The following is a 17,461-nucleotide window of genomic DNA, read 5'->3' as shown; positions in this document are numbered from 1 at the left end:
CCGTGTAAGCTTTCTTAATGCCAAAAGCAGTACCAATGCCAAATCTTCCAAGTCGTACTGGCGGATATACTCTGAACAGGCACACTGTCATATCAGAAGACCCGAATATATTGGGTGCTCTTCTGACTGCGGCTGCTATTCTTATTGGTATATCTCTTTACACTAAACTAAGGTTATGTCAGGATCTACGGAGCTGTGCAATGCTCAATGGACAAGTTGGCAAACAACTACTCCATTATTCTTGGGCGCTATAAATGTGCTTTGAAGTGAAGATTGCAGGTACCCATGTGCTCGCAAATGCAGAAGCATAACGGAGTAGTCCAGCATTTGTCTTTGAGGGGCCAGCTCCAAAGTGAACCAGCTGTATCAATCTAGGTTTGCGCACGGCCTGGAGCCACCAACTTGGGAGCATGCTTAGGCCTGTAAAGACAAAGGAAATCCGCCGGGCAGACTTTCCTCAATTGAAAGTCCGCAGAATTTTGTCCCAACAAGGAAAGTCCGCAAAAATTCGTGATGTAGCAAGGCCTTTACAACACCGGTAACCAAATACATTACGGCTCTTGTATGGGTGATACCTTGTCTACGGGGAAACGTTCACTTTGTGAATCCGCTCCCGAAATAGCCTTCACTCAGAAGTGAAAGGACCAATTTGATTTGCCTGAACGCCCTTACAATAGTACGGAGTTTTCATACAGACTATCAAAGTGCTAGAAGCATCATCTTAAATAGAATTATAAAGAGTCTCAAATTCTAACTGAATATTTATGTGTTTGATCTATTTGTCTTATTCGCCATCAACAACAACTTTCATCATTCACCTACAATATCTACTCGCTCTTGGAATCAATCGCACATTTTGCAAATTGAACACTACCTTACCTACCTGTATCACTATGCCTACTTCTAACTCAATCCGATTCAATGATCGCGTGGCTATTGTCACTGGCTCTGGTCGCGGCCTGGGACGTCAATACGCCCTTCTTCTCGGTGCTCTGGGAGCTTCCGTGGTTGTCAACAGTACTACTCCTCATACGACTCAGGCAACTGTAAACGACATCGTCAATGCCGGAGGCAAAGCAGTCGCCTGCGTTGGTAGCGTCTCAGACGAAAGCGTAGCAAAAGCCTTGGTGGATAAGGCTATTGATGCTTTTGGGAGGATCGACATCATCATCAATAACGCCGGTGTCTATGAGGCAATGCCATTTGAGCAGACTACTTCTGCTTCGTTGCGAGACCTGCTTGCTATTCACGTTGAGGGTTCATACAACCTAACACGTGCGGCTTGGCCGCACATGCAGAAGCAGAAATATGGTCGAGTCTTGATGATAACCTCTCATTCTGTATTTGGCATGCCTGGCACTTCTTTATATGCTGCTGCCAAACTTGCTGTTGTTGGTTTAGCCAAAACACTCGCCGTTGAAGGAGAGGCATACAATATCCATGTCAACGCTGTGGCCACAACTGCTTTTACCGAAGCAGTTGACAAGAACCTGCCCAACGATGAGATGCGGGAGCTGATGAAGAAAGCTCTGCCAGTCGCGGAGCCGGCTCCCCCTGTCGTATGGCTCACGCATGAAGATTGCAAGGTTAATGGAGAGGTTTTCGGCGCCCAGGGTAGGATTGTATCTCGCATTTTGTTGGCGGAGACCAAAGGCTTCCAGGGACTGCGTCGGAATGAGTGGATGGTTGAAACCATCAGAGACAATTGGGATCAGGTGATTGACGAGAAGGAGTATGTTGTGCACACCAACGGCAACAACATTGGCACGATCCTTTTCGGACGGTTGTCTCACGACTTATCTTAAGTGTGAACTACCTAGACTACCAAGTACACCAGAGACTTCATTTAATAAAGTTGTCGTAGAAACTTGTCACTCTAATGCACATTGTCTTTGACAAGTTACAGGATTGAAAGGTCGTTCTCCTTTGTAACTTTTTGCGGCTTCGTATGGCAATACTCATCCATTTTCCGTACACACATGATCATCTTCGTGACCTCTGTGCGAGGCTGCCATAAGGGTCTTGACTGAATTCTATTTACTTTTCTCTTGAAATTTAGTGAAATCGGGCAAAATACTTTGCCCGATTGGATTCTCTCTTTTCAATTTTAATTCTTCCTTATGGTGGCTACATTGTAAATATGCCAACAAACTTGCAAAGCAAAGCAATACCCGTCAAATAAGAACGCAGTACAGCCAGCGACCACCTCATGTTGCAACAATACACCCTCGACAAGTCCACATTAGGTAGCATTAGAGACTCCGCACTGGGATTATCGATGCTCTCTTTACTCCTTCCCAGCATTACAACGAACGTGGTCGGTTTAGCCGAGGCTTTGAGTGGCCTTTGGCATTTCTGGAGTGAGCCTCGAGGCCTCCACAGCCATTGTTGTCAATGTCCGAATGTTGACAACAGGTGTTGGTTGGGCTATGGCGACCTGAGGCGAGGTCCGACCGGACCCACGAGCGATGCGCCTCTTGACCAATTCTGTGTATTTTTCAATCCAGAGATCCAGTTCTTGATCATTGAAATCATCCACGTCCACATCAAGATCGGCCCACTCAAAGTCATCCGAGTCATCTTCCGTGAACTCGGTTACATTTCGCCTCACAACGTGGGGTACAACAAGCGGCTTGGAGGATTGAACAGCGTTAGAAGACTGAGCTTGATCTGATGGCTGAACGGCGCCGGATGACTGGACGGCGTCGGAGGATTGAACGGCGTTAGGAGGTGCTGGGATTCCCGGCAACACTCCTCTGTACTCGTCAGGAATCATTCTGGCGTCAAATGCCCTCTTATTGAAGGTGTCGATGTCGATGCTGCTGTATGGCCAAGGCGGCTCATCGTTCAGGTCCTCCAGCACCTTCTTCAATACCCTTAGATCCGGAAGGCCTCGGTACCCTGGGGTATGATGAGCTAACTCTGGGTGCTGTCCCTGCTGGTAAAATTCGTCGTTTGTAAGTAACGCAAACCCAGGGTCTTCGGGGGCCAATAGGCTCGGCCAGCACTTGTTTTCCTTCAAACCATCCCATTTGGGCGCACCGTCTTTTTCTTCTGGAAGGCCGTCCCAATCCTTGATTGTGAATACTGCTCGCATGGTATCGATAGATACGTGGCTTACAATGGCTACAAGATCAACTTAGCTTCGGTCAGAGGGTTACTTTCTTTCGTGTTACTTACTCGGTGGGTTTTGTTTCGCATCTGGTGGTTCGACCCTAGCCTGACCGATTGTTCTGACATATTCCCTCTGGAGATATAGTTTTTGATCTGCCTTTAGGTATGAGGCGTTGTTGTTGTGGCAAAACCCCTTGAACATTGAACCAGCACCCCCATTCTCATGCCACTCAATAAGCCGAATTCTTTGCACCAGCTTTTTCTTATTTGCTTTCGTATCGCCTGGCCAAAAGTATCTCGGTGGCCACTCGTCTCTCTCGCAGCCTTTGAATTTTGGGGTCTTGTCGTTTGGGTCTCCCAAGGTTGTCCGCGCAACGAAACCGTTGACCCAAGGAAACCAATGCTGAGCATTTCTAACTATTCGCCCGATCCCTATAGAGCCCCACTTGTCGGTTGCTTTACCGGTTTGGCTTGTTCCCCCTGTTGCGCCACAAGTCCATCGCACCATGTCGGGCGTATTGGTGTGTACACTCATGACTGACCTGAAACGATACTGTCAAAGCTGTGATCTCACGATGGTGGTTGAAAAGGCACGGACAAGACTTACCTGTAGTGGTAACATGCTTGGGTCCACTGCTTTGAACAAGTCATTGGCACCTCTTGCTCATAAAACCCCATGTTTTTAGATGTGCTTGTGATATGAATTGTCTTGCCCTGGCCGCAGTCCTCAGTTGATGTCTCCGGTTCTCCAAATATTTGTGAGTCATCGTCATTCGCACGCCTTCCGATCTTACAGGCAGATGCTGATGATACAGCTGATGTTGCTACTGGTGACAGTGTTTGAGCGGTCCCTTCAAGACTTTCAGTGGCAGCAGCTTTGTTCGTTGGCTGGGGATCTGGCTTCGGCGACGGTTCAGGATCTGGCTTAGATGATGGCTGAGGATCTGGTTTGGGCTCCATTCTTTTGCAGTTGCTCTTATTCTTCTTCAAGCAGCCTTTGGATTTGCCTATTGAGTCGGGTGCATTGGTGAGCGGGTTGAAGACTGCGAAAAGATCAAAGTCCCAAGACGGCACGTCACAAGCTTTGCCAACCCAATTACCGAAAAAGGAGGCGGCATCCAAGCCGTTTTCGAGGAAAGTCTTGGCCCCAGTCACTGCAGCCCTCACAGCAGGTGCCCCAGGCACGACTGCAGTGATGCCGACTTGTAAGATGGTGTTGAAGGACTCCAGCATGGCGGCGCAGATGATTTTGTCCACATTCTCAAGTGCTTCGACTACAATGCCCAAAATCTCTTCAGCGATTTCGAAATTGCATTCGCATTTTCCGGGAACCCATTCGTTTCCAGCTTCATCTTTGTAAATGAGGGACTTGTCCCATTTTTCTCTCGGTATACCGGAACCTTTGCACTACACAAAGTTATTCATAATTAGTCGGACGAAAGCACACCGTTAGCGGAACAAAATGACATACGCCGTAATTTTCAGACCCTTTGTCCTTACACCATATCTTGCAAGGAGCAAGAGACTTGTCTCGGTCTCCATTCTTGAAGTAGTCGAAGCATTGACCCGTAGACGAATACGCAACAATGATTTGGGCATCTGTTGTCTGGCGGGCTACTAAACCGGAAGCAAGACCATCTTTATGTGCAATAACAGAGACAAAGCACAATGACAAGGAGCAGAAGATTGACGCTCGCATTTTTGAGCTTAGCCGTTACTCTGTAGATAGTAGTGATGATTTGAAGGACGAGAACAACATGCGTTTGATGATTTCATCTACGTTGATAGATTAATCACTAGCCGATACTCGACGTTTTAAATACCAAAATTACTTGAGATTTATTTCTAAACTTGCTCATGAAATGAGTAGCTGCGTGTTGGTCGCAATGGCTCGCTTCCAACGCAGCGATAAATCTGTCTAATTCCTGCCCCCGAAAAAGCCCCCATATGGATTCCCACGATATGAAACTTTTCGCCTCCATCCCCCAAAGTCCGGTGTGTGGAGCCCGTCTCTTGCTCTGCTCAATCTTTTGAAGCAACTGGACCACTTCAATACGGATGGTATTGGCGTCAGGGCCGATTTCAAACATTTGGAACTTGTTGGTTCGGCCGTACTTGTTCCATTTGAACCAACACAGTACAAGGACAAAGTATCATGTTGGGGTTCCTGATTTTCTTCGGGGGCTTAAACATGGCTTTCTATATATAGATATCTCCAATGCATGTTTTTTAGCGGGACAAGCTTGCTCAGATTGAGAGTTCCAAGGGAAAATTTACTGATCGGGGACATTTTGCTGTTGGCGGGCTTCCCAACTGCATTTATCCAGTGATTGTAAGGATTCATCCAACAATGCCACCCCCACTGTTGGGTTGGTCAGGTATTTCAATCCAAGCAAGCAAATGTCTCGTCATAGTTTAAACCAGCCACTAACCCCGCACCGTTGGGCGGACGAGGTAGTTAATCAACCGAGATCGTCTGCCCGTCCAAATCAACCGCCAACTTCACCTTCAGACACCACAAGCCTCTCCCGCGCCTCGCTCATTCGCACACCCAAGCAGATTTTGTGCTAGCATTTGTGTTTTCCACAATGGAGCGACTCCCCGAATACTACTCGCACGACGAAACCGTCGAAGGCATTACATCGTTCTACGAACTTATGCTGCGAATTCACGGAGAGGATATGGCAATCCTAGAACGTCCGCCGCCAACTGGCTGGCCGCAAATTACGGTCGAGTCCTTTGCTGGCCTCGGTAAAACAGAAGAAGTTATCAAACTCTTGCGACATATTCCATACTTGGTGACTGGCCCTGATGCAGTTCCCTGTATCTTGGAGTCCACTAGCCCAATCGAATACATCGACACGCAGTTTTGTGAGGAAGTCAAAAAATTGCCTCCCGTTGAACCTCTTGAAGACGACACTGATGAGAGACTACCCGGGCACATCCTTCGTTTTGCAGAAGGCAGACGTGATGGCTATACTCTTCTCATTGACACTAGGCGTGGAGTTGTGGTTTTATGGAAGAATGACGGCAATCTTCCTCGTTGGACTGGAAATTTCGATGCGGACTTTTACGACGAAAATGAAGACCCGTATGGAAAAGATGGATGGAAGTGCATGCCTACCTACCGCATCAAAACATTCTTCGATTTTTGCATGGAGCAATATCTGGTTCTGAACTGGCTGCCGGATCTCGTTAGCGGCGGTGTGATTCAGATAGATGATCCTGCATCACCTAATGAGAGCCAGTTGAAGAGAAGGCAGATCATGATAGATGCCGGATGGCCAGGTGTTGATGGGCAAGGAACTGAGTGGGACAAGAAGAAGGCGATGAGGGAAACGGAAGAGGCTCAAGATGCATTTGAAATATGATGTGTCCAAAAAGACGGTTATGAAAAGTCACTGTGTCTATTGCTGAAATAGTAGTGAGTAGTCTCTAAAGTGTTTACAGTAACAGTAGAATAAAAGACGTATCATGCCCGCAACTTGTACTTTGCCTTAGTGAGGCTGTTGTGGATGTCGATGACAAGGTGAGCTACGACACGTCGGTGAGCCAGGTGTAGGTAGCCACACATAGTGGATGATGTCACATGATGGACAATATTTACCTTACATCAGCAACTCTGTGGCTAAAAATAGTACTGGGAAGACCCTCGCTCAAATCTAACCCTGGAAATATGGAGTAGCTGTGCCGACCGGCCGGTTTGCTGATGTTCACTTTTGATCATCCAGCCCTACCTAGCCTTGCGTAGTAGATGTTCTCAAAATCTCATTAGTCACTTGTCCCAAGAACCTCCTCATGTGGTACATCCCAGCTGAAAGTTGTCTCACTATGGCGCGACTCTATCATAGCATCTACACGTATCTTTTCAGCCACTCCAAGAAGCCTCCGCATGGAAAATCAGCGACCGCCTTGATGGGCGAGCCACGCCTATTCCAGCGAGCTAAGCCTTGTGCGCGGCTCTGCGGCAGCGTAAACTCTGGGCATGTGGAGTCGCTGACGCGTTCAGCTCATGTTAAACCCTCCCCAATAGAGACATCACGGAGCGCGTGGGCTGCGGATATTCCAGGTACTGGGGGGAAAGCCAGGGCCACATTTTTTTCCGGCTCCCTTTACCTGGGCCGAAAGTTTCAATTTCCCGAAATCTGTTCTCGCTCTTCCTGCACCCAAAGGTACGAGAGGTCATGTCACTGTCGGCCCTCCAACATCAACTCAGATCTTCGGACGGAGCCAACGTGCTGGGTCACACCTGAACTGGGCCCCTCTAGTGTCTCCAAATCCCTCTTACGGTTGATCGTACCGACGTTGACGTCCTTTTTTTTTTTTTTTTTTTCTCTCCCTTTAATTGCCCCCCATTTCGCGTCAGCCCCATCCGTGGGTCTGGTTACTACGCACATCACATCGGCCGTGCCGACGTTCCTTTCCCAGGCCTACATAATCACGCCTTTTCTCCCACTGCCGTCGCGATTCGTGTGGAGGGGAGGATGGGCATAATGGAGAAGCTAGGGGTGATAGACCCCTTGAACCACCTTCCCCGCAATCCGCAAACCTACAACGACAAATATGTTGTGGCATATGATTTCAGTGAAATCGGTGAGTGTCTTTGCAGATAGCCTCGCTGCTTTTTCATGTGCCCTTGCTAACGGTTTTCAGACTCCGAGACTGCCGTCAAGGAGCTAACTACTCTTCTCAACGACCTTGAGTCTGCTGGACTCCAGACCGAGGTGAGAGCGGGCTATGAGCAAACCCTTCTCATATTCGTCAAGGCCCCTCGTGAGCTTCTTGGAAACACCGTCTACAAATCAAGGTAAGGGTGCTTTGAGCGGTTTTCTCATCCCGGCCCACCCGACGACTGACATGTGTCTTTAGAGTGAAGGACTGGCTTTATGGGATTATCCCTGAACACCCTGGTGGTAGCAAAACTACCATCGTTGACGGTGCTTTTGAGGCTGAGGACATCCTTTCTGTCTATCATCTAGTCAATTGGCCCAAGTCGCTTGGTGGTGCAGGAATCACTCCAGAGACAGGACAATGGAAAAACGTCAAGTCCATTTTCCCTCTTCATAATGAAGAGAGAAACGAGTCTCTCCTCAAGCATCTCAGCAAGCGCCTTTTTCTGACTACCGATGACCTCGATTCCATTCGCGATCTTTGGGGAACAAAGGTCAGTTGTTCGACATCACCATCTCTTGCATCGTTAACTCACATTTCTTTTTAGGTCGCCTTTTACTTCGCTTTCATCCAGACGTACCTCGTTTTTCTCGCATTCCCTGCGCTCACCGGTGTCATTGCGTGGGTATACCTGTCCAAATACTCCCTCACCTACGCCATCTCGACGTGTGTCTGGTGCACCGTCTTCCTCGAGTACTGGAAGATTCAAGAGGTCGACCTAAGCATTCGCTGGAACGTGCAAGGCATCGGCAAGGTCAAAGTGGACCGGCCTCAATTCAAATGGGAAAAGATCATTACAGATGAAGCTGGACGAACGAAGCGCTACTTTCCCAAATGGAAACAAGTGACCCGCCAACTCCTTCAAATACCATTCATCCTCTTCTCGGCTGTCGCGCTCGGCACCATCATCATTCTCGTCTTTGCCATCGAAGTCCTCATCTCAGAGGGATATGATGGGCCCTACAAGAACCTCATGGTAGGATCTCTCCAACTGGCCAGTATCTGCACAAACTTGACTGACACGGTTGCAGGAATACGTCCCAACTTGTTTACTCGCAGTTGCACTTCCCTACATCAGCAGCGCTCTTGAAGATGTCGCTACCGCTCTAACGAAATATGAAAACCATCGAACGGCCGATTACCACGAGATGTCCCTCACGCAAAAGATTTTCGTTCTCAACATCATCACCAACTACCTTCCGATCCTTATAACCGCTTTCATTTATGTTCCCTTTGGAGACGATGTCGTTCCCTGGCTGGAGCGCATGACCAAGTCGTTCCTGGGCGCTGTTGGACAGAAGTACATGGACGACGACCTCACTTTCCACGTTGATTCCGACAGGCTACGGGACGAAGTCATCGCTCTAGTTGTCACGGGGCAAATTTCTGGATTTTTTGACGAGAACATCATGCCTGTTCTCAAACACAAGGCTCAAAACATCTACCGCGAGTACAAGAGATCACACTCCAAAGATAGCATGCTCTTGTCAATTGTCAAGGACGACCCCGAAGAGGCTCGGTTCCTCCGAAGCGCACGCAACCAGGCGACACTCGACAAGTACAACGTCCAAGACGACATCGCCGAGATCGTCCTTCAGTTCGGCTACCTCTCGCTGTTCTCCCCCGTATGGCCGCTAATCCCCATCGGCTTTCTCGTCAACAATGTCATCGAGCTACGCACCGATTTCCTCAAAATCTGCCACGAACACCAACGCCCGGCCCCCGTCCGAACAGACGGCATCGGCCCGTGGATCACCTCTCTTGACATTCTGACCTGGGCCGGCAGCATCTCCACCGGCGCAATCGTGCACCTCTTCGGAGCGAACAGCATCGGCCACGGAGCCTGGTGGGCGCTGCCAATCACCATCTTCATCAGCGAGCACATCTTCCTCTGCCTCCGCGCCATGGTGCGCTTCCTCCTGCAACGCGTCGGGTCCAAGCAGATTCGCAAGCAGCGCCAGCAGCGTTACGCTACGCGCCTCAAACACCTCGAGGAGCTGGAAGCCAACAAGCAGGCGGGACTCATGCTCTCGGTCGCTGAACGGGAGCGCCGCAAGTCGATTCGTGCCATGGGCCATGATTCCTTCTGGACCACGCAGATTGAAGACGGCGCGAGTGCAGCCGCTGCAATTGGACTTATCCAGTCGGTGAAAAGGGCCGAAATTACCAACAACCAGCAGCCGAAGGAAGATTGATTACCTAGATACATGAATCACACAGAAGCTTGCCGCCAGCGCTAGGTAGTAAAAGCAGCGAATAAATGTACATTAGCAGGCGGGTTGTTTGTCTGAAGGATAATAGAGCATAGAGCAAACATATATACGTCTGTACTCGAATAGACTGTTGAGACTTTCAAATTGTCGAGTTCAATCAAAACCACAATTTGTGGGGTTGGCGTTGAGAGTGACATGCCCTTTACATCACAATGCTGACATCATCGGACCGCAAGGTGTATATCGACATCCGCCTCAACTACAAGTTCCCCTACACGTGTGCATCGTTCCAATTCCGATCACAATCATTCTAGCTTCATATACCATTTGAGCAATAAATAAATTAGCCAAAATGTCAAACCCAGTCACGTCGCCTTTCGGCAACCCCCTCTCTTTTGCATCTTGCTCCATCGGCCTCCAACGGCATACCCTCGAGCAGAAGCTACAGGCCATCTCCTCAGCCGGCTTCAACGGCATTGAGCTCTCCTTCCCCGATCTTAAATCCTTTGCCAATCGGCACCTGAACAAAGAGGTCGCCGACGATGACTATCCCTCCCTCTGCGAGGCCGGCAAGATCCTTCGCAAGCTCTGCGAGAAGATGCAACTCCAGATCATGGTCCTCCAACCCTTTTCCAATTTTGAGGGATGGCCGAAGGGAAGCCAGGAGCGCGAAGACGCTTTCAAGCGCGCCAAGGGGTGGATGGAGATCATGAGCGCCGTCGGGACGGACATGCTGCAGGTGGGCTCGTCCGACTCTCCCGACATCACGGCGTCCATCTCGGAGCTGGTGGCCGACCTCGCTGAACTTGCCGACCTTCTCGCGACGCGGGGGTTCAAGGTGGCGTACGAGAACTGGTGCTGGGCGACGCACGCAGCTTCCTGGAAGGACGTGTGGAAGATTGTGCAGCTTGCGAACCGGCCCAACCTCGGGCTCTGCCTCGACACGTTCCAGTCTGCCGGCGGAGAGTGGGGCGACCCGACGACCGAGTCCGGGCGGATCGAGACGGGCGGTCTCGGGGAAAAGGAGCTGAAGTTGACGTATGAGATTTCCCTGCAGGAGTTGGCCAAGACGGTTCCCCCGGAGAAGATATTCTTCCTGCAGATCAGCGACGCGTACAAGGTCAGCCCGCCGCTTGATGCCAAGCCCGATGAGTCCGGGCTGCGGCCGAGGGGCCGGTGGAGTCATGACTACCGGCCGCTGCCGTATGACGGCGGATACCTGCCGATTTTGCAATTCTTGGAGGCGGTCATGAGTACGGGGTTCAGGGGCTGGTTGAGCATTGAAGTTTTTGACGGCAAGTTTGAGGAGAAGTACGGGGACGATTTGGAAAGGTATGCGAACAAAGGACGGGAGGCGGTGGTGAAGATGCTTGGAGCCATGATTGTTGATAGGAGTGGTTTCTAAAGATGCTAGAGTGACGGAGGAATAATGAAATACATTTTAAAAGGCAGAATAATCATAAATCATGACTTTGGGTTCATGGGGCACCTCTGCGTCAGACCAAGGCACCACCGTCAATCGGTCCCAGATTTGCAGCCAGCGCCTAGCTTTCTCTTCGTACTTCTCCTTGGTACCTACCTGCGCATTCGGCCTCACGACCATGCGGAAGAAGTCTGACAGGCCTCTCGGCGCGTAAACTCTCCATTCCCCGGTATCCAACAGCCGAACCCCAATCATCGCGCTCGTTGAGATCCAAGTATCTATACCGGCCTCCACGGACTCATGTCTTGGAGATGGAACGCCGAATTTCTTCTCGTACCATAGATGCACACGTGCCTGATTCCGGATCTCGACCTCGACGGGGATATCCGCGAACAGCTTCTTGCCGGCTTGAATCACGACGTCTTCCGCCTCCCAAGATAAATCAGAATCGTCAAAGTAGACCAAATCGTAATCGTGGATCCCCGTGTCGGCGGGCTTGCCGCTGACAAAGTTCCAGATCGTTTGGGAGACAGCGCCAGCGGCAAGGTACCAATTGGGGAGATTGAGCGTTGCAGAACGATGAAGGACGGTGATGAGGGTGGGATTGGAAGAGAGCACGGTGCGGAGATGGATGAGTTGGTCTTCGAGGGGGAGCTGGGCGGGATTGACTGTAGCCATCGTAGACGAAAGTTAGGGTTTGCGGTAAGATTATGAGCTTTGGCTTGCTGAGTCACCAGTCTGCGGACTTGAGGCGTCAAATGTTTGTTTTGGTGAACAATCACACTAAGCAACATGAGGAATTAAACGGCCAAGAATAGCGATGCGTGGGGTCCCCGTGATATTGCATGGGATGATAAGCCGTCCGGCTATCTCCTGTGGAGTCCGCATTCCGCAAAAATACAGGTGAATTTGGGGACTAAACAAGGCTTGGTTGGATTTGTTGATCGGCAACCTGCGGTAACCGCAGGTAATCACATAGTCATGTAGCTGAAATCGAAACTTGTTTCCCGGAGCTTCTCCATCTTTTAACCTACTGGTCGTTATGTTTTCCTCGACGGAGACAACTAATATTCAGTAACGGAGCATTGTTAAGGGATAAACTATGGGACACCTCTACCATCACGGCGAGTATAAGTATGTATTGGACGTACCATAGTTCTTGTCCCAGACACGCTATAGTTAAGTAGAAACACCGGTACTTTAATACATCCGAGTTTCGCTCTGCGACCTCGTAACTCTTATAAGACAGCCACCTTGTCACGGGAATAAGGCGTTCGCGTCAACTTGAAGCGAAGTGCACACCAACATTTCCTCCAATACATCCACGACCTGCATTGCGGGGTAGCTCAGCCCTGAAAGGGGGCAGTCTACATGACCTTAGCCCGCGACTCCCCCGCATGCAGTTCTCCTTCCCCCCCTAAAACTCCAACATCAGGGTCGGTTCATGGGCCTAATCGTCCGGTTAAATACAACGTGGCTGGCCTGCCGTTTAATGGGTGTGTGTGTGTGTGTGTGTGTGTGGTTGCAGTGGGAGATGCCCTTCCTTTGAGTGCTTACATCTGAATTTGGGATGGACACTCGCGACCATGATAGGACCTCGAATCTACAATTGCCTTCGAGTCGAAGACGTGGAATCTGCAAAGGCCTTATGGAGAGGGGTGATATCGAAAGTGGGTTCAAAGTATGAACTAGACTTAAGCTTATAAGTATCACCGGAACCAATGTTCCACTCAAATAGTCGCCCAACGCCTATCCAGACGGCATCTAATTACTACTTGTCAAAGGCTATGCAGGTATTCAGTTGTCACTCCTCTCGCCGGCCTCGGCCGGTGGTCGTCGGCCGAGCTGCAGCGTGCAAATGTCCCACGCCCTTGGAAATCGATAGCGTTTGCCACTTGTGGCTATCAACGCCGAGGCTCGTTCGGTGCCCGGCAATCCAGTCTGGAACTCTTGGACGGTGAATTTCCGTCGGTTTATTTGAATTATAGTTGACCACATGGAGAAAATATTTCACCCACAGTCCGATTGCCTCGTAGTTGTCGCCCAAGGGCTGACTTGTGAAGACCCGCAATTTCTCCGTTGCCAACCTTGGCCCAAACCAGGGCAAGTCGGCGTGATAGGAACTTGTACATCTGTACATACTTCAAACGCACCCGATAGTATGTGTATCAAAACTTGGCTGGACGCTCTGTGAAATGCCACTGGTAAGGCGACCGGTCACGTTTCATTAGCCCGTGACTTGAGAGGCAACAGTAAACACAATGTCCGTAAAAAGGCTGACTGTTACCATGTTGTAGGTCGACATGGGATGAGATCCTTGTCAGACACGAAAGGAGCAATTCAAGCACAAATAGTCTAGTGTTCTCTCACTATCTACAAGCTGCATATCGCTTAATGTACATCCAGTGGTCAGCTGCACTGGCCTTTCCACTACACAACAGCCCCCTCGCCTTCACTAACCTTCAATGTGAATGGATTAAAAAAAAAAAGTCGTCGTCATTTTCACATACATCTAGTCGTCCAAGCTGGAGAGATTTCGGAAGTTGTTTTCCTCCTTCACACCACTTTCGGTATAATTCTGGTTGGTGGCTGAGACCAAGCCGGGTCAGTCTGTACGCCAAGACCACCACAGCTTATGCTGAGCCGGACCAAAATACACGCCAAGCATCTTGGCCATCTCAGGGAAGCTTGTTCAAGCCCAAATTCATTAGGATCGAAAGCACCATTTCGGTGTTTTTTTTTTTTTTTTGCTTACATCCGCAGGGCATACGCAACTCTCGTGCATTATTCATATGTGTCGCTGAGGGTGCAGTGATGCGGCATTGCATGTCTTCAAGTTATAGTTGACTGCCATGACACCTTTGATCCTAGGGGCCTATTGGTGCCATTCATGTTTTTGACAACGCCGCTTACATCTTTCAATGCATTATTACCCGGTGGGATGGCCTTAGTACACCGCTTTGGGTGTGCGAGGTCAAACTCATGATCTTTCGGCCAAGGCGGTTAAATAGGACGCCGAGCATCGAGGCTCTTTTCACCACGTTCCCCGGAGCCTTGCAGGTGTGTGTTTTTTTTCATCTGCGCATTTTGATGAGGCAGAAATTACCGCCAACGATCAAGTAGGGTAAGTCTCGATGGATTGTTTTTTCTGCTGATAGTGATTTTTTAGTGCCCGCCCCCCTGGGTCTTGGTACATGGCGTTTTTCTGATAGGAGGGATTTTGTGTCCGGCTCGGCGAAAATCGCACCAACATTACCTCTATCGTGCGATGGATCGAACCAAAAGTCCATTGGGGCGGCAGCAAACCAAGACGCGCTCTCCCCAATGCGGCATCTAGGGGGGGGGGGGAGGGACGCACAACCATGCACCCGCATGTGTCAATGAGCAACCTGATTCATCCAATCTGGCCGGCGCGCACACTTGCTCCCCTTACCCCAGGTTGCGCCGCCTATCACTCCACGGGGTGGGAGATAATACTCCACGGGGTAAAAAAATAAATAAATAAAAATCCTGGGGTTGGTATAATACTCCCCGGGCGCCTCGCCGGTTGGAACTACACACGAGTCTTTTCTGGACCATTTTCATTCTACAACCAGAAGAAAACTGCAACTGCTTATTTGCCTGTCCGAACAGACTAGATCAGGCAAGATGGCGATGTCAGGGAAAGTTTACAGTTGGTGAGTTTACACCCTCCCAGCAAGTTGTCTTGCTACGTTTCACTAACATTCGCGTCTGTTCAGGTACTCCGCCCTTTTGGCGGCAATGTGCATGGTTCTCTATGGCTTCGATGCTTCCGTCTTCAATTCCGTCCAGGCGTCAGACAACTGGCTGAGATACTTCGACCTCAACAAGGTATGATCATTCGAGCTTGTTCTGCATTGCAGCCAAATACTAAGACAAACTACAGGATGAGGACACTCAACTCATTGGTCTCATCAACACGGCCTACACCATTGGCGCTATTGTTGCCGGTTTCTTCATGGGCGGCCCCCTGGTAGGAATACACACACTTGAAGTAGAGTTTGGTGACGATAGCTGACAGCGTAACAAAGGCTGACTGGGGTGGACGTCGTGTCGGTATGGGTACTGGCTGTCTCGTCACCATCGTTGCTGCTTTCATGCAAGCGTTTGCGCCGCGTCACAACTTGGGCGTTTTTATTGCTGGACGTGTCATCATCGGTATCGGCCAGGGACTGGCTTTGAGTAAGACATACCCAAGAAAAAAACATGCAGAACATTTGAGTCGCTGACTGCCGGTAGCTGCTGGACCCGTCTACATCAACGAGATTACCCCCGCCGAAATCAGAGGTGTTGTCATGACCTTCTGGCAGCTCAACTTCTCCGTCGGCTCTTTCATCGCCTACTGGATCAACTACGCCTGCAGTCTGAACCGCGAGAAGCTCGGCGACTGGGACTGGCGCATGGTCGTCATCTTCCAGATCCTCGTTCCCACCATTGTCTGCGCCCTGCTGTGGACCATCCCCGAATCCCCCAGATGGTACATCAAGAAGAACAAGCCAGAGAAGGCTCGCAAGGCCATGCTCTCCCTCCGAAACAGCGAAGAAGACGCCGAGCAGGAGCTTCTCAGCATCCGCGAGGCTATCGAATACGAGAAGGAGGCCATCAGCACCAACTACACCGCCCTGTTCAAGGACCCCTCGGTCCGCAAGCGTCTCTTCCTGACCATGATTCTCAACGTCGGCCAGCAGCTTACCGGCCAAGGCACCCTCAACAACTACTCCACCGCCATCTACCGCAAGGTTTGGCCCGACACGAGAACCATCAACCTCATCAACGCGCTCAACGGAACCTTTGGTATTCTCTTCACCCTCAATGCCATGTGGACCGCTGACCGATATGGACGTCGATGGCTGTTCATGGTCGGTGCCGTTGGTATGGGTCTCTGCATGGTTCTCGTCCCCGTCGTCAGCTTGACCACTCCAGACCTTCCGGGAGGTGTCAAGTCGCAGTCGGTTGGCATCGCAATCGTTTTCCTGCTCTTCTTGTTTGCGTTCTTCTACAAGCCCAGGTAAGCCTAGCCCTCCCAACCCCAGATCTATTTAAAAAGACATCTACTGACTCTCATGCGTTTTAGTTGGGGCGCAACCGTGTGGATCTACACTGCCGAGGTCTTCTCCATGAACATCAGAGCCCAGGCCGTCGGAATGTGCTCTCAGTCACAAAACGTCGCCAACACGATTTTCCAGCAGTTCTTCCCCACGTTCCTCAAGAACACTGGTCTCAAGTGCTTGTTCTTCTTCATGGCGGTCAACTTCCTCCTCGTCGCATACGTCTGGTTCTTCATTCCCGAGACCAAGCAGGTCCCCTTGGAAGAGATTGACGTTCTGTTCGGTGGCGCCAACCACGTTGAGAAGGGCAGTCAACTCGTCGGACTCGGCCCCCACACCGAGGCTGCGGAGATTACTATCGACGAGCAAAAGAAGAAGAATGACACGCAGACCAAGGAGGTTTAAATCGGATCGCGCTAGAAGGATAATCTGGTTTTTTACGGATTTCTGGTTTCGAGGTAGATCTTCGGCCAGATACTAAGTTTAGCACCTGTGAAGTCCCCAATTACATCAAATTCAAGTGGTCATAATCACACTGAATTTAATAATTAATCAAGTTCGTGTTTTAAATTCGAGTTGAAACTAAGCATCTGTTTCAATACATGTGCAGGTGAATGATTATCCAACTCTTTTGAAAGATCAAAGGTCAGATGAATGGTCTAGGAACGGTATGGATTTTCATTTCCACTAGACAAGAGCTGTGAACAAACTCGCCAAATTGCTTTGCGACAAGGTTTGTCGGAGAGGAGGAGGCAGGTGGACATTGGGGAAATTTTGCGGGGTAAAATGCGGGGTCGGCTCTCGCGGCTATTGCCTCTTTTTTTAGTTGGACAAGGAAATGAAAGCCCGCACACCTCTTCCTGCACCCGTTCCCCTGCAGCAGAATCTTCGGAAGCATCATCCATTCGCCAATAGTTACGGAGCCTACGCAGTTGTCTTCTTTTTTCGATTACTTATCCACTTTAGGAAGA

The 17,461-nt window shown here is 50.0% G+C and overlaps 7 protein-coding genes across 7 annotated transcripts; 5 read left to right on the top strand and 2 right to left on the bottom strand.

Moving 5' to 3' along the window:
- Nucleotides 1-893: 893 nt before the first annotated feature.
- CTRU02_213117 (uncharacterized protein) lies at nucleotides 894-1,805 on the top strand (the record flags this gene model as incomplete). Its single annotated transcript, XM_036721682.1, has 1 exon — nucleotides 894-1,805. One exon carries the CDS (start codon nucleotides 894-896, stop codon nucleotides 1,803-1,805), a length of 912 nt encoding a protein of 303 aa, XP_036586851.1.
- Nucleotides 1,806-2,323: 518 nt separating this feature from the next.
- CTRU02_213116 (uncharacterized protein) lies at nucleotides 2,324-4,813 on the bottom strand (the record flags this gene model as incomplete). The annotated part of the gene is made up of 4 exons (XM_036721681.1): nucleotides 2,324-3,126; nucleotides 3,181-3,656; nucleotides 3,722-4,521; nucleotides 4,586-4,813. The coding sequence occupies 4 exons, from the start codon at nucleotides 4,811-4,813 to the stop codon at nucleotides 2,324-2,326; spliced, it is 2,307 nt and encodes a 768-aa protein (XP_036586850.1).
- Nucleotides 4,814-5,702: 889 nt separating this feature from the next.
- Nucleotides 5,703-6,485, top strand: CTRU02_213115 (uncharacterized protein; the record flags this gene model as incomplete). Its single annotated transcript, XM_036721680.1, has 1 exon — nucleotides 5,703-6,485. The coding sequence occupies one exon, from the start codon at nucleotides 5,703-5,705 to the stop codon at nucleotides 6,483-6,485; it is 783 nt and encodes a 260-aa protein (XP_036586849.1).
- A 1,113-nt stretch (nucleotides 6,486-7,598) lies between these two features.
- CTRU02_213114 (plasma membrane channel protein) lies at nucleotides 7,599-9,980 on the top strand (the record flags this gene model as incomplete). Its single annotated transcript, XM_036721679.1, has 5 exons — nucleotides 7,599-7,707; nucleotides 7,768-7,921; nucleotides 7,984-8,278; nucleotides 8,333-8,761; nucleotides 8,817-9,980. 5 exons carry the CDS (start codon nucleotides 7,599-7,601, stop codon nucleotides 9,978-9,980), a joined length of 2,151 nt encoding a protein of 716 aa, XP_036586848.1.
- A 370-nt stretch (nucleotides 9,981-10,350) lies between these two features.
- Nucleotides 10,351-11,403, top strand: CTRU02_213113 (3-dehydroshikimate dehydratase; the record flags this gene model as incomplete). The annotated part of the gene is made up of 1 exon (XM_036721678.1): nucleotides 10,351-11,403. The coding sequence occupies one exon, from the start codon at nucleotides 10,351-10,353 to the stop codon at nucleotides 11,401-11,403; it is 1,053 nt and encodes a 350-aa protein (XP_036586847.1).
- A 36-nt stretch (nucleotides 11,404-11,439) lies between these two features.
- Nucleotides 11,440-12,099, bottom strand: CTRU02_213112 (uncharacterized protein; the record flags this gene model as incomplete). The annotated part of the gene is made up of 1 exon (XM_036721677.1): nucleotides 11,440-12,099. One exon carries the CDS (start codon nucleotides 12,097-12,099, stop codon nucleotides 11,440-11,442), a length of 660 nt encoding a protein of 219 aa, XP_036586846.1.
- Nucleotides 12,100-15,069: 2,970 nt separating this feature from the next.
- Nucleotides 15,070-16,895, top strand: CTRU02_213111 (sugar transporter; the record flags this gene model as incomplete). The annotated part of the gene is made up of 6 exons (XM_036721676.1): nucleotides 15,070-15,098; nucleotides 15,162-15,273; nucleotides 15,329-15,415; nucleotides 15,474-15,624; nucleotides 15,682-16,450; nucleotides 16,517-16,895. The coding sequence occupies 6 exons, from the start codon at nucleotides 15,070-15,072 to the stop codon at nucleotides 16,893-16,895; spliced, it is 1,527 nt and encodes a 508-aa protein (XP_036586845.1).
- Between the last annotated feature and the right edge of the window lie 566 nt (nucleotides 16,896-17,461).

This window comes from Colletotrichum truncatum (assembly GCF_014235925.2).
Source record: "Colletotrichum truncatum strain CMES1059 chromosome Unknown Contig_0009, whole genome shotgun sequence".
Classification (NCBI taxonomy): Eukaryota; Fungi; Ascomycota; class Sordariomycetes; order Glomerellales; family Glomerellaceae; genus Colletotrichum; species Colletotrichum truncatum.
This window is presented reverse-complemented; position numbering and strand designations above follow the sequence as displayed.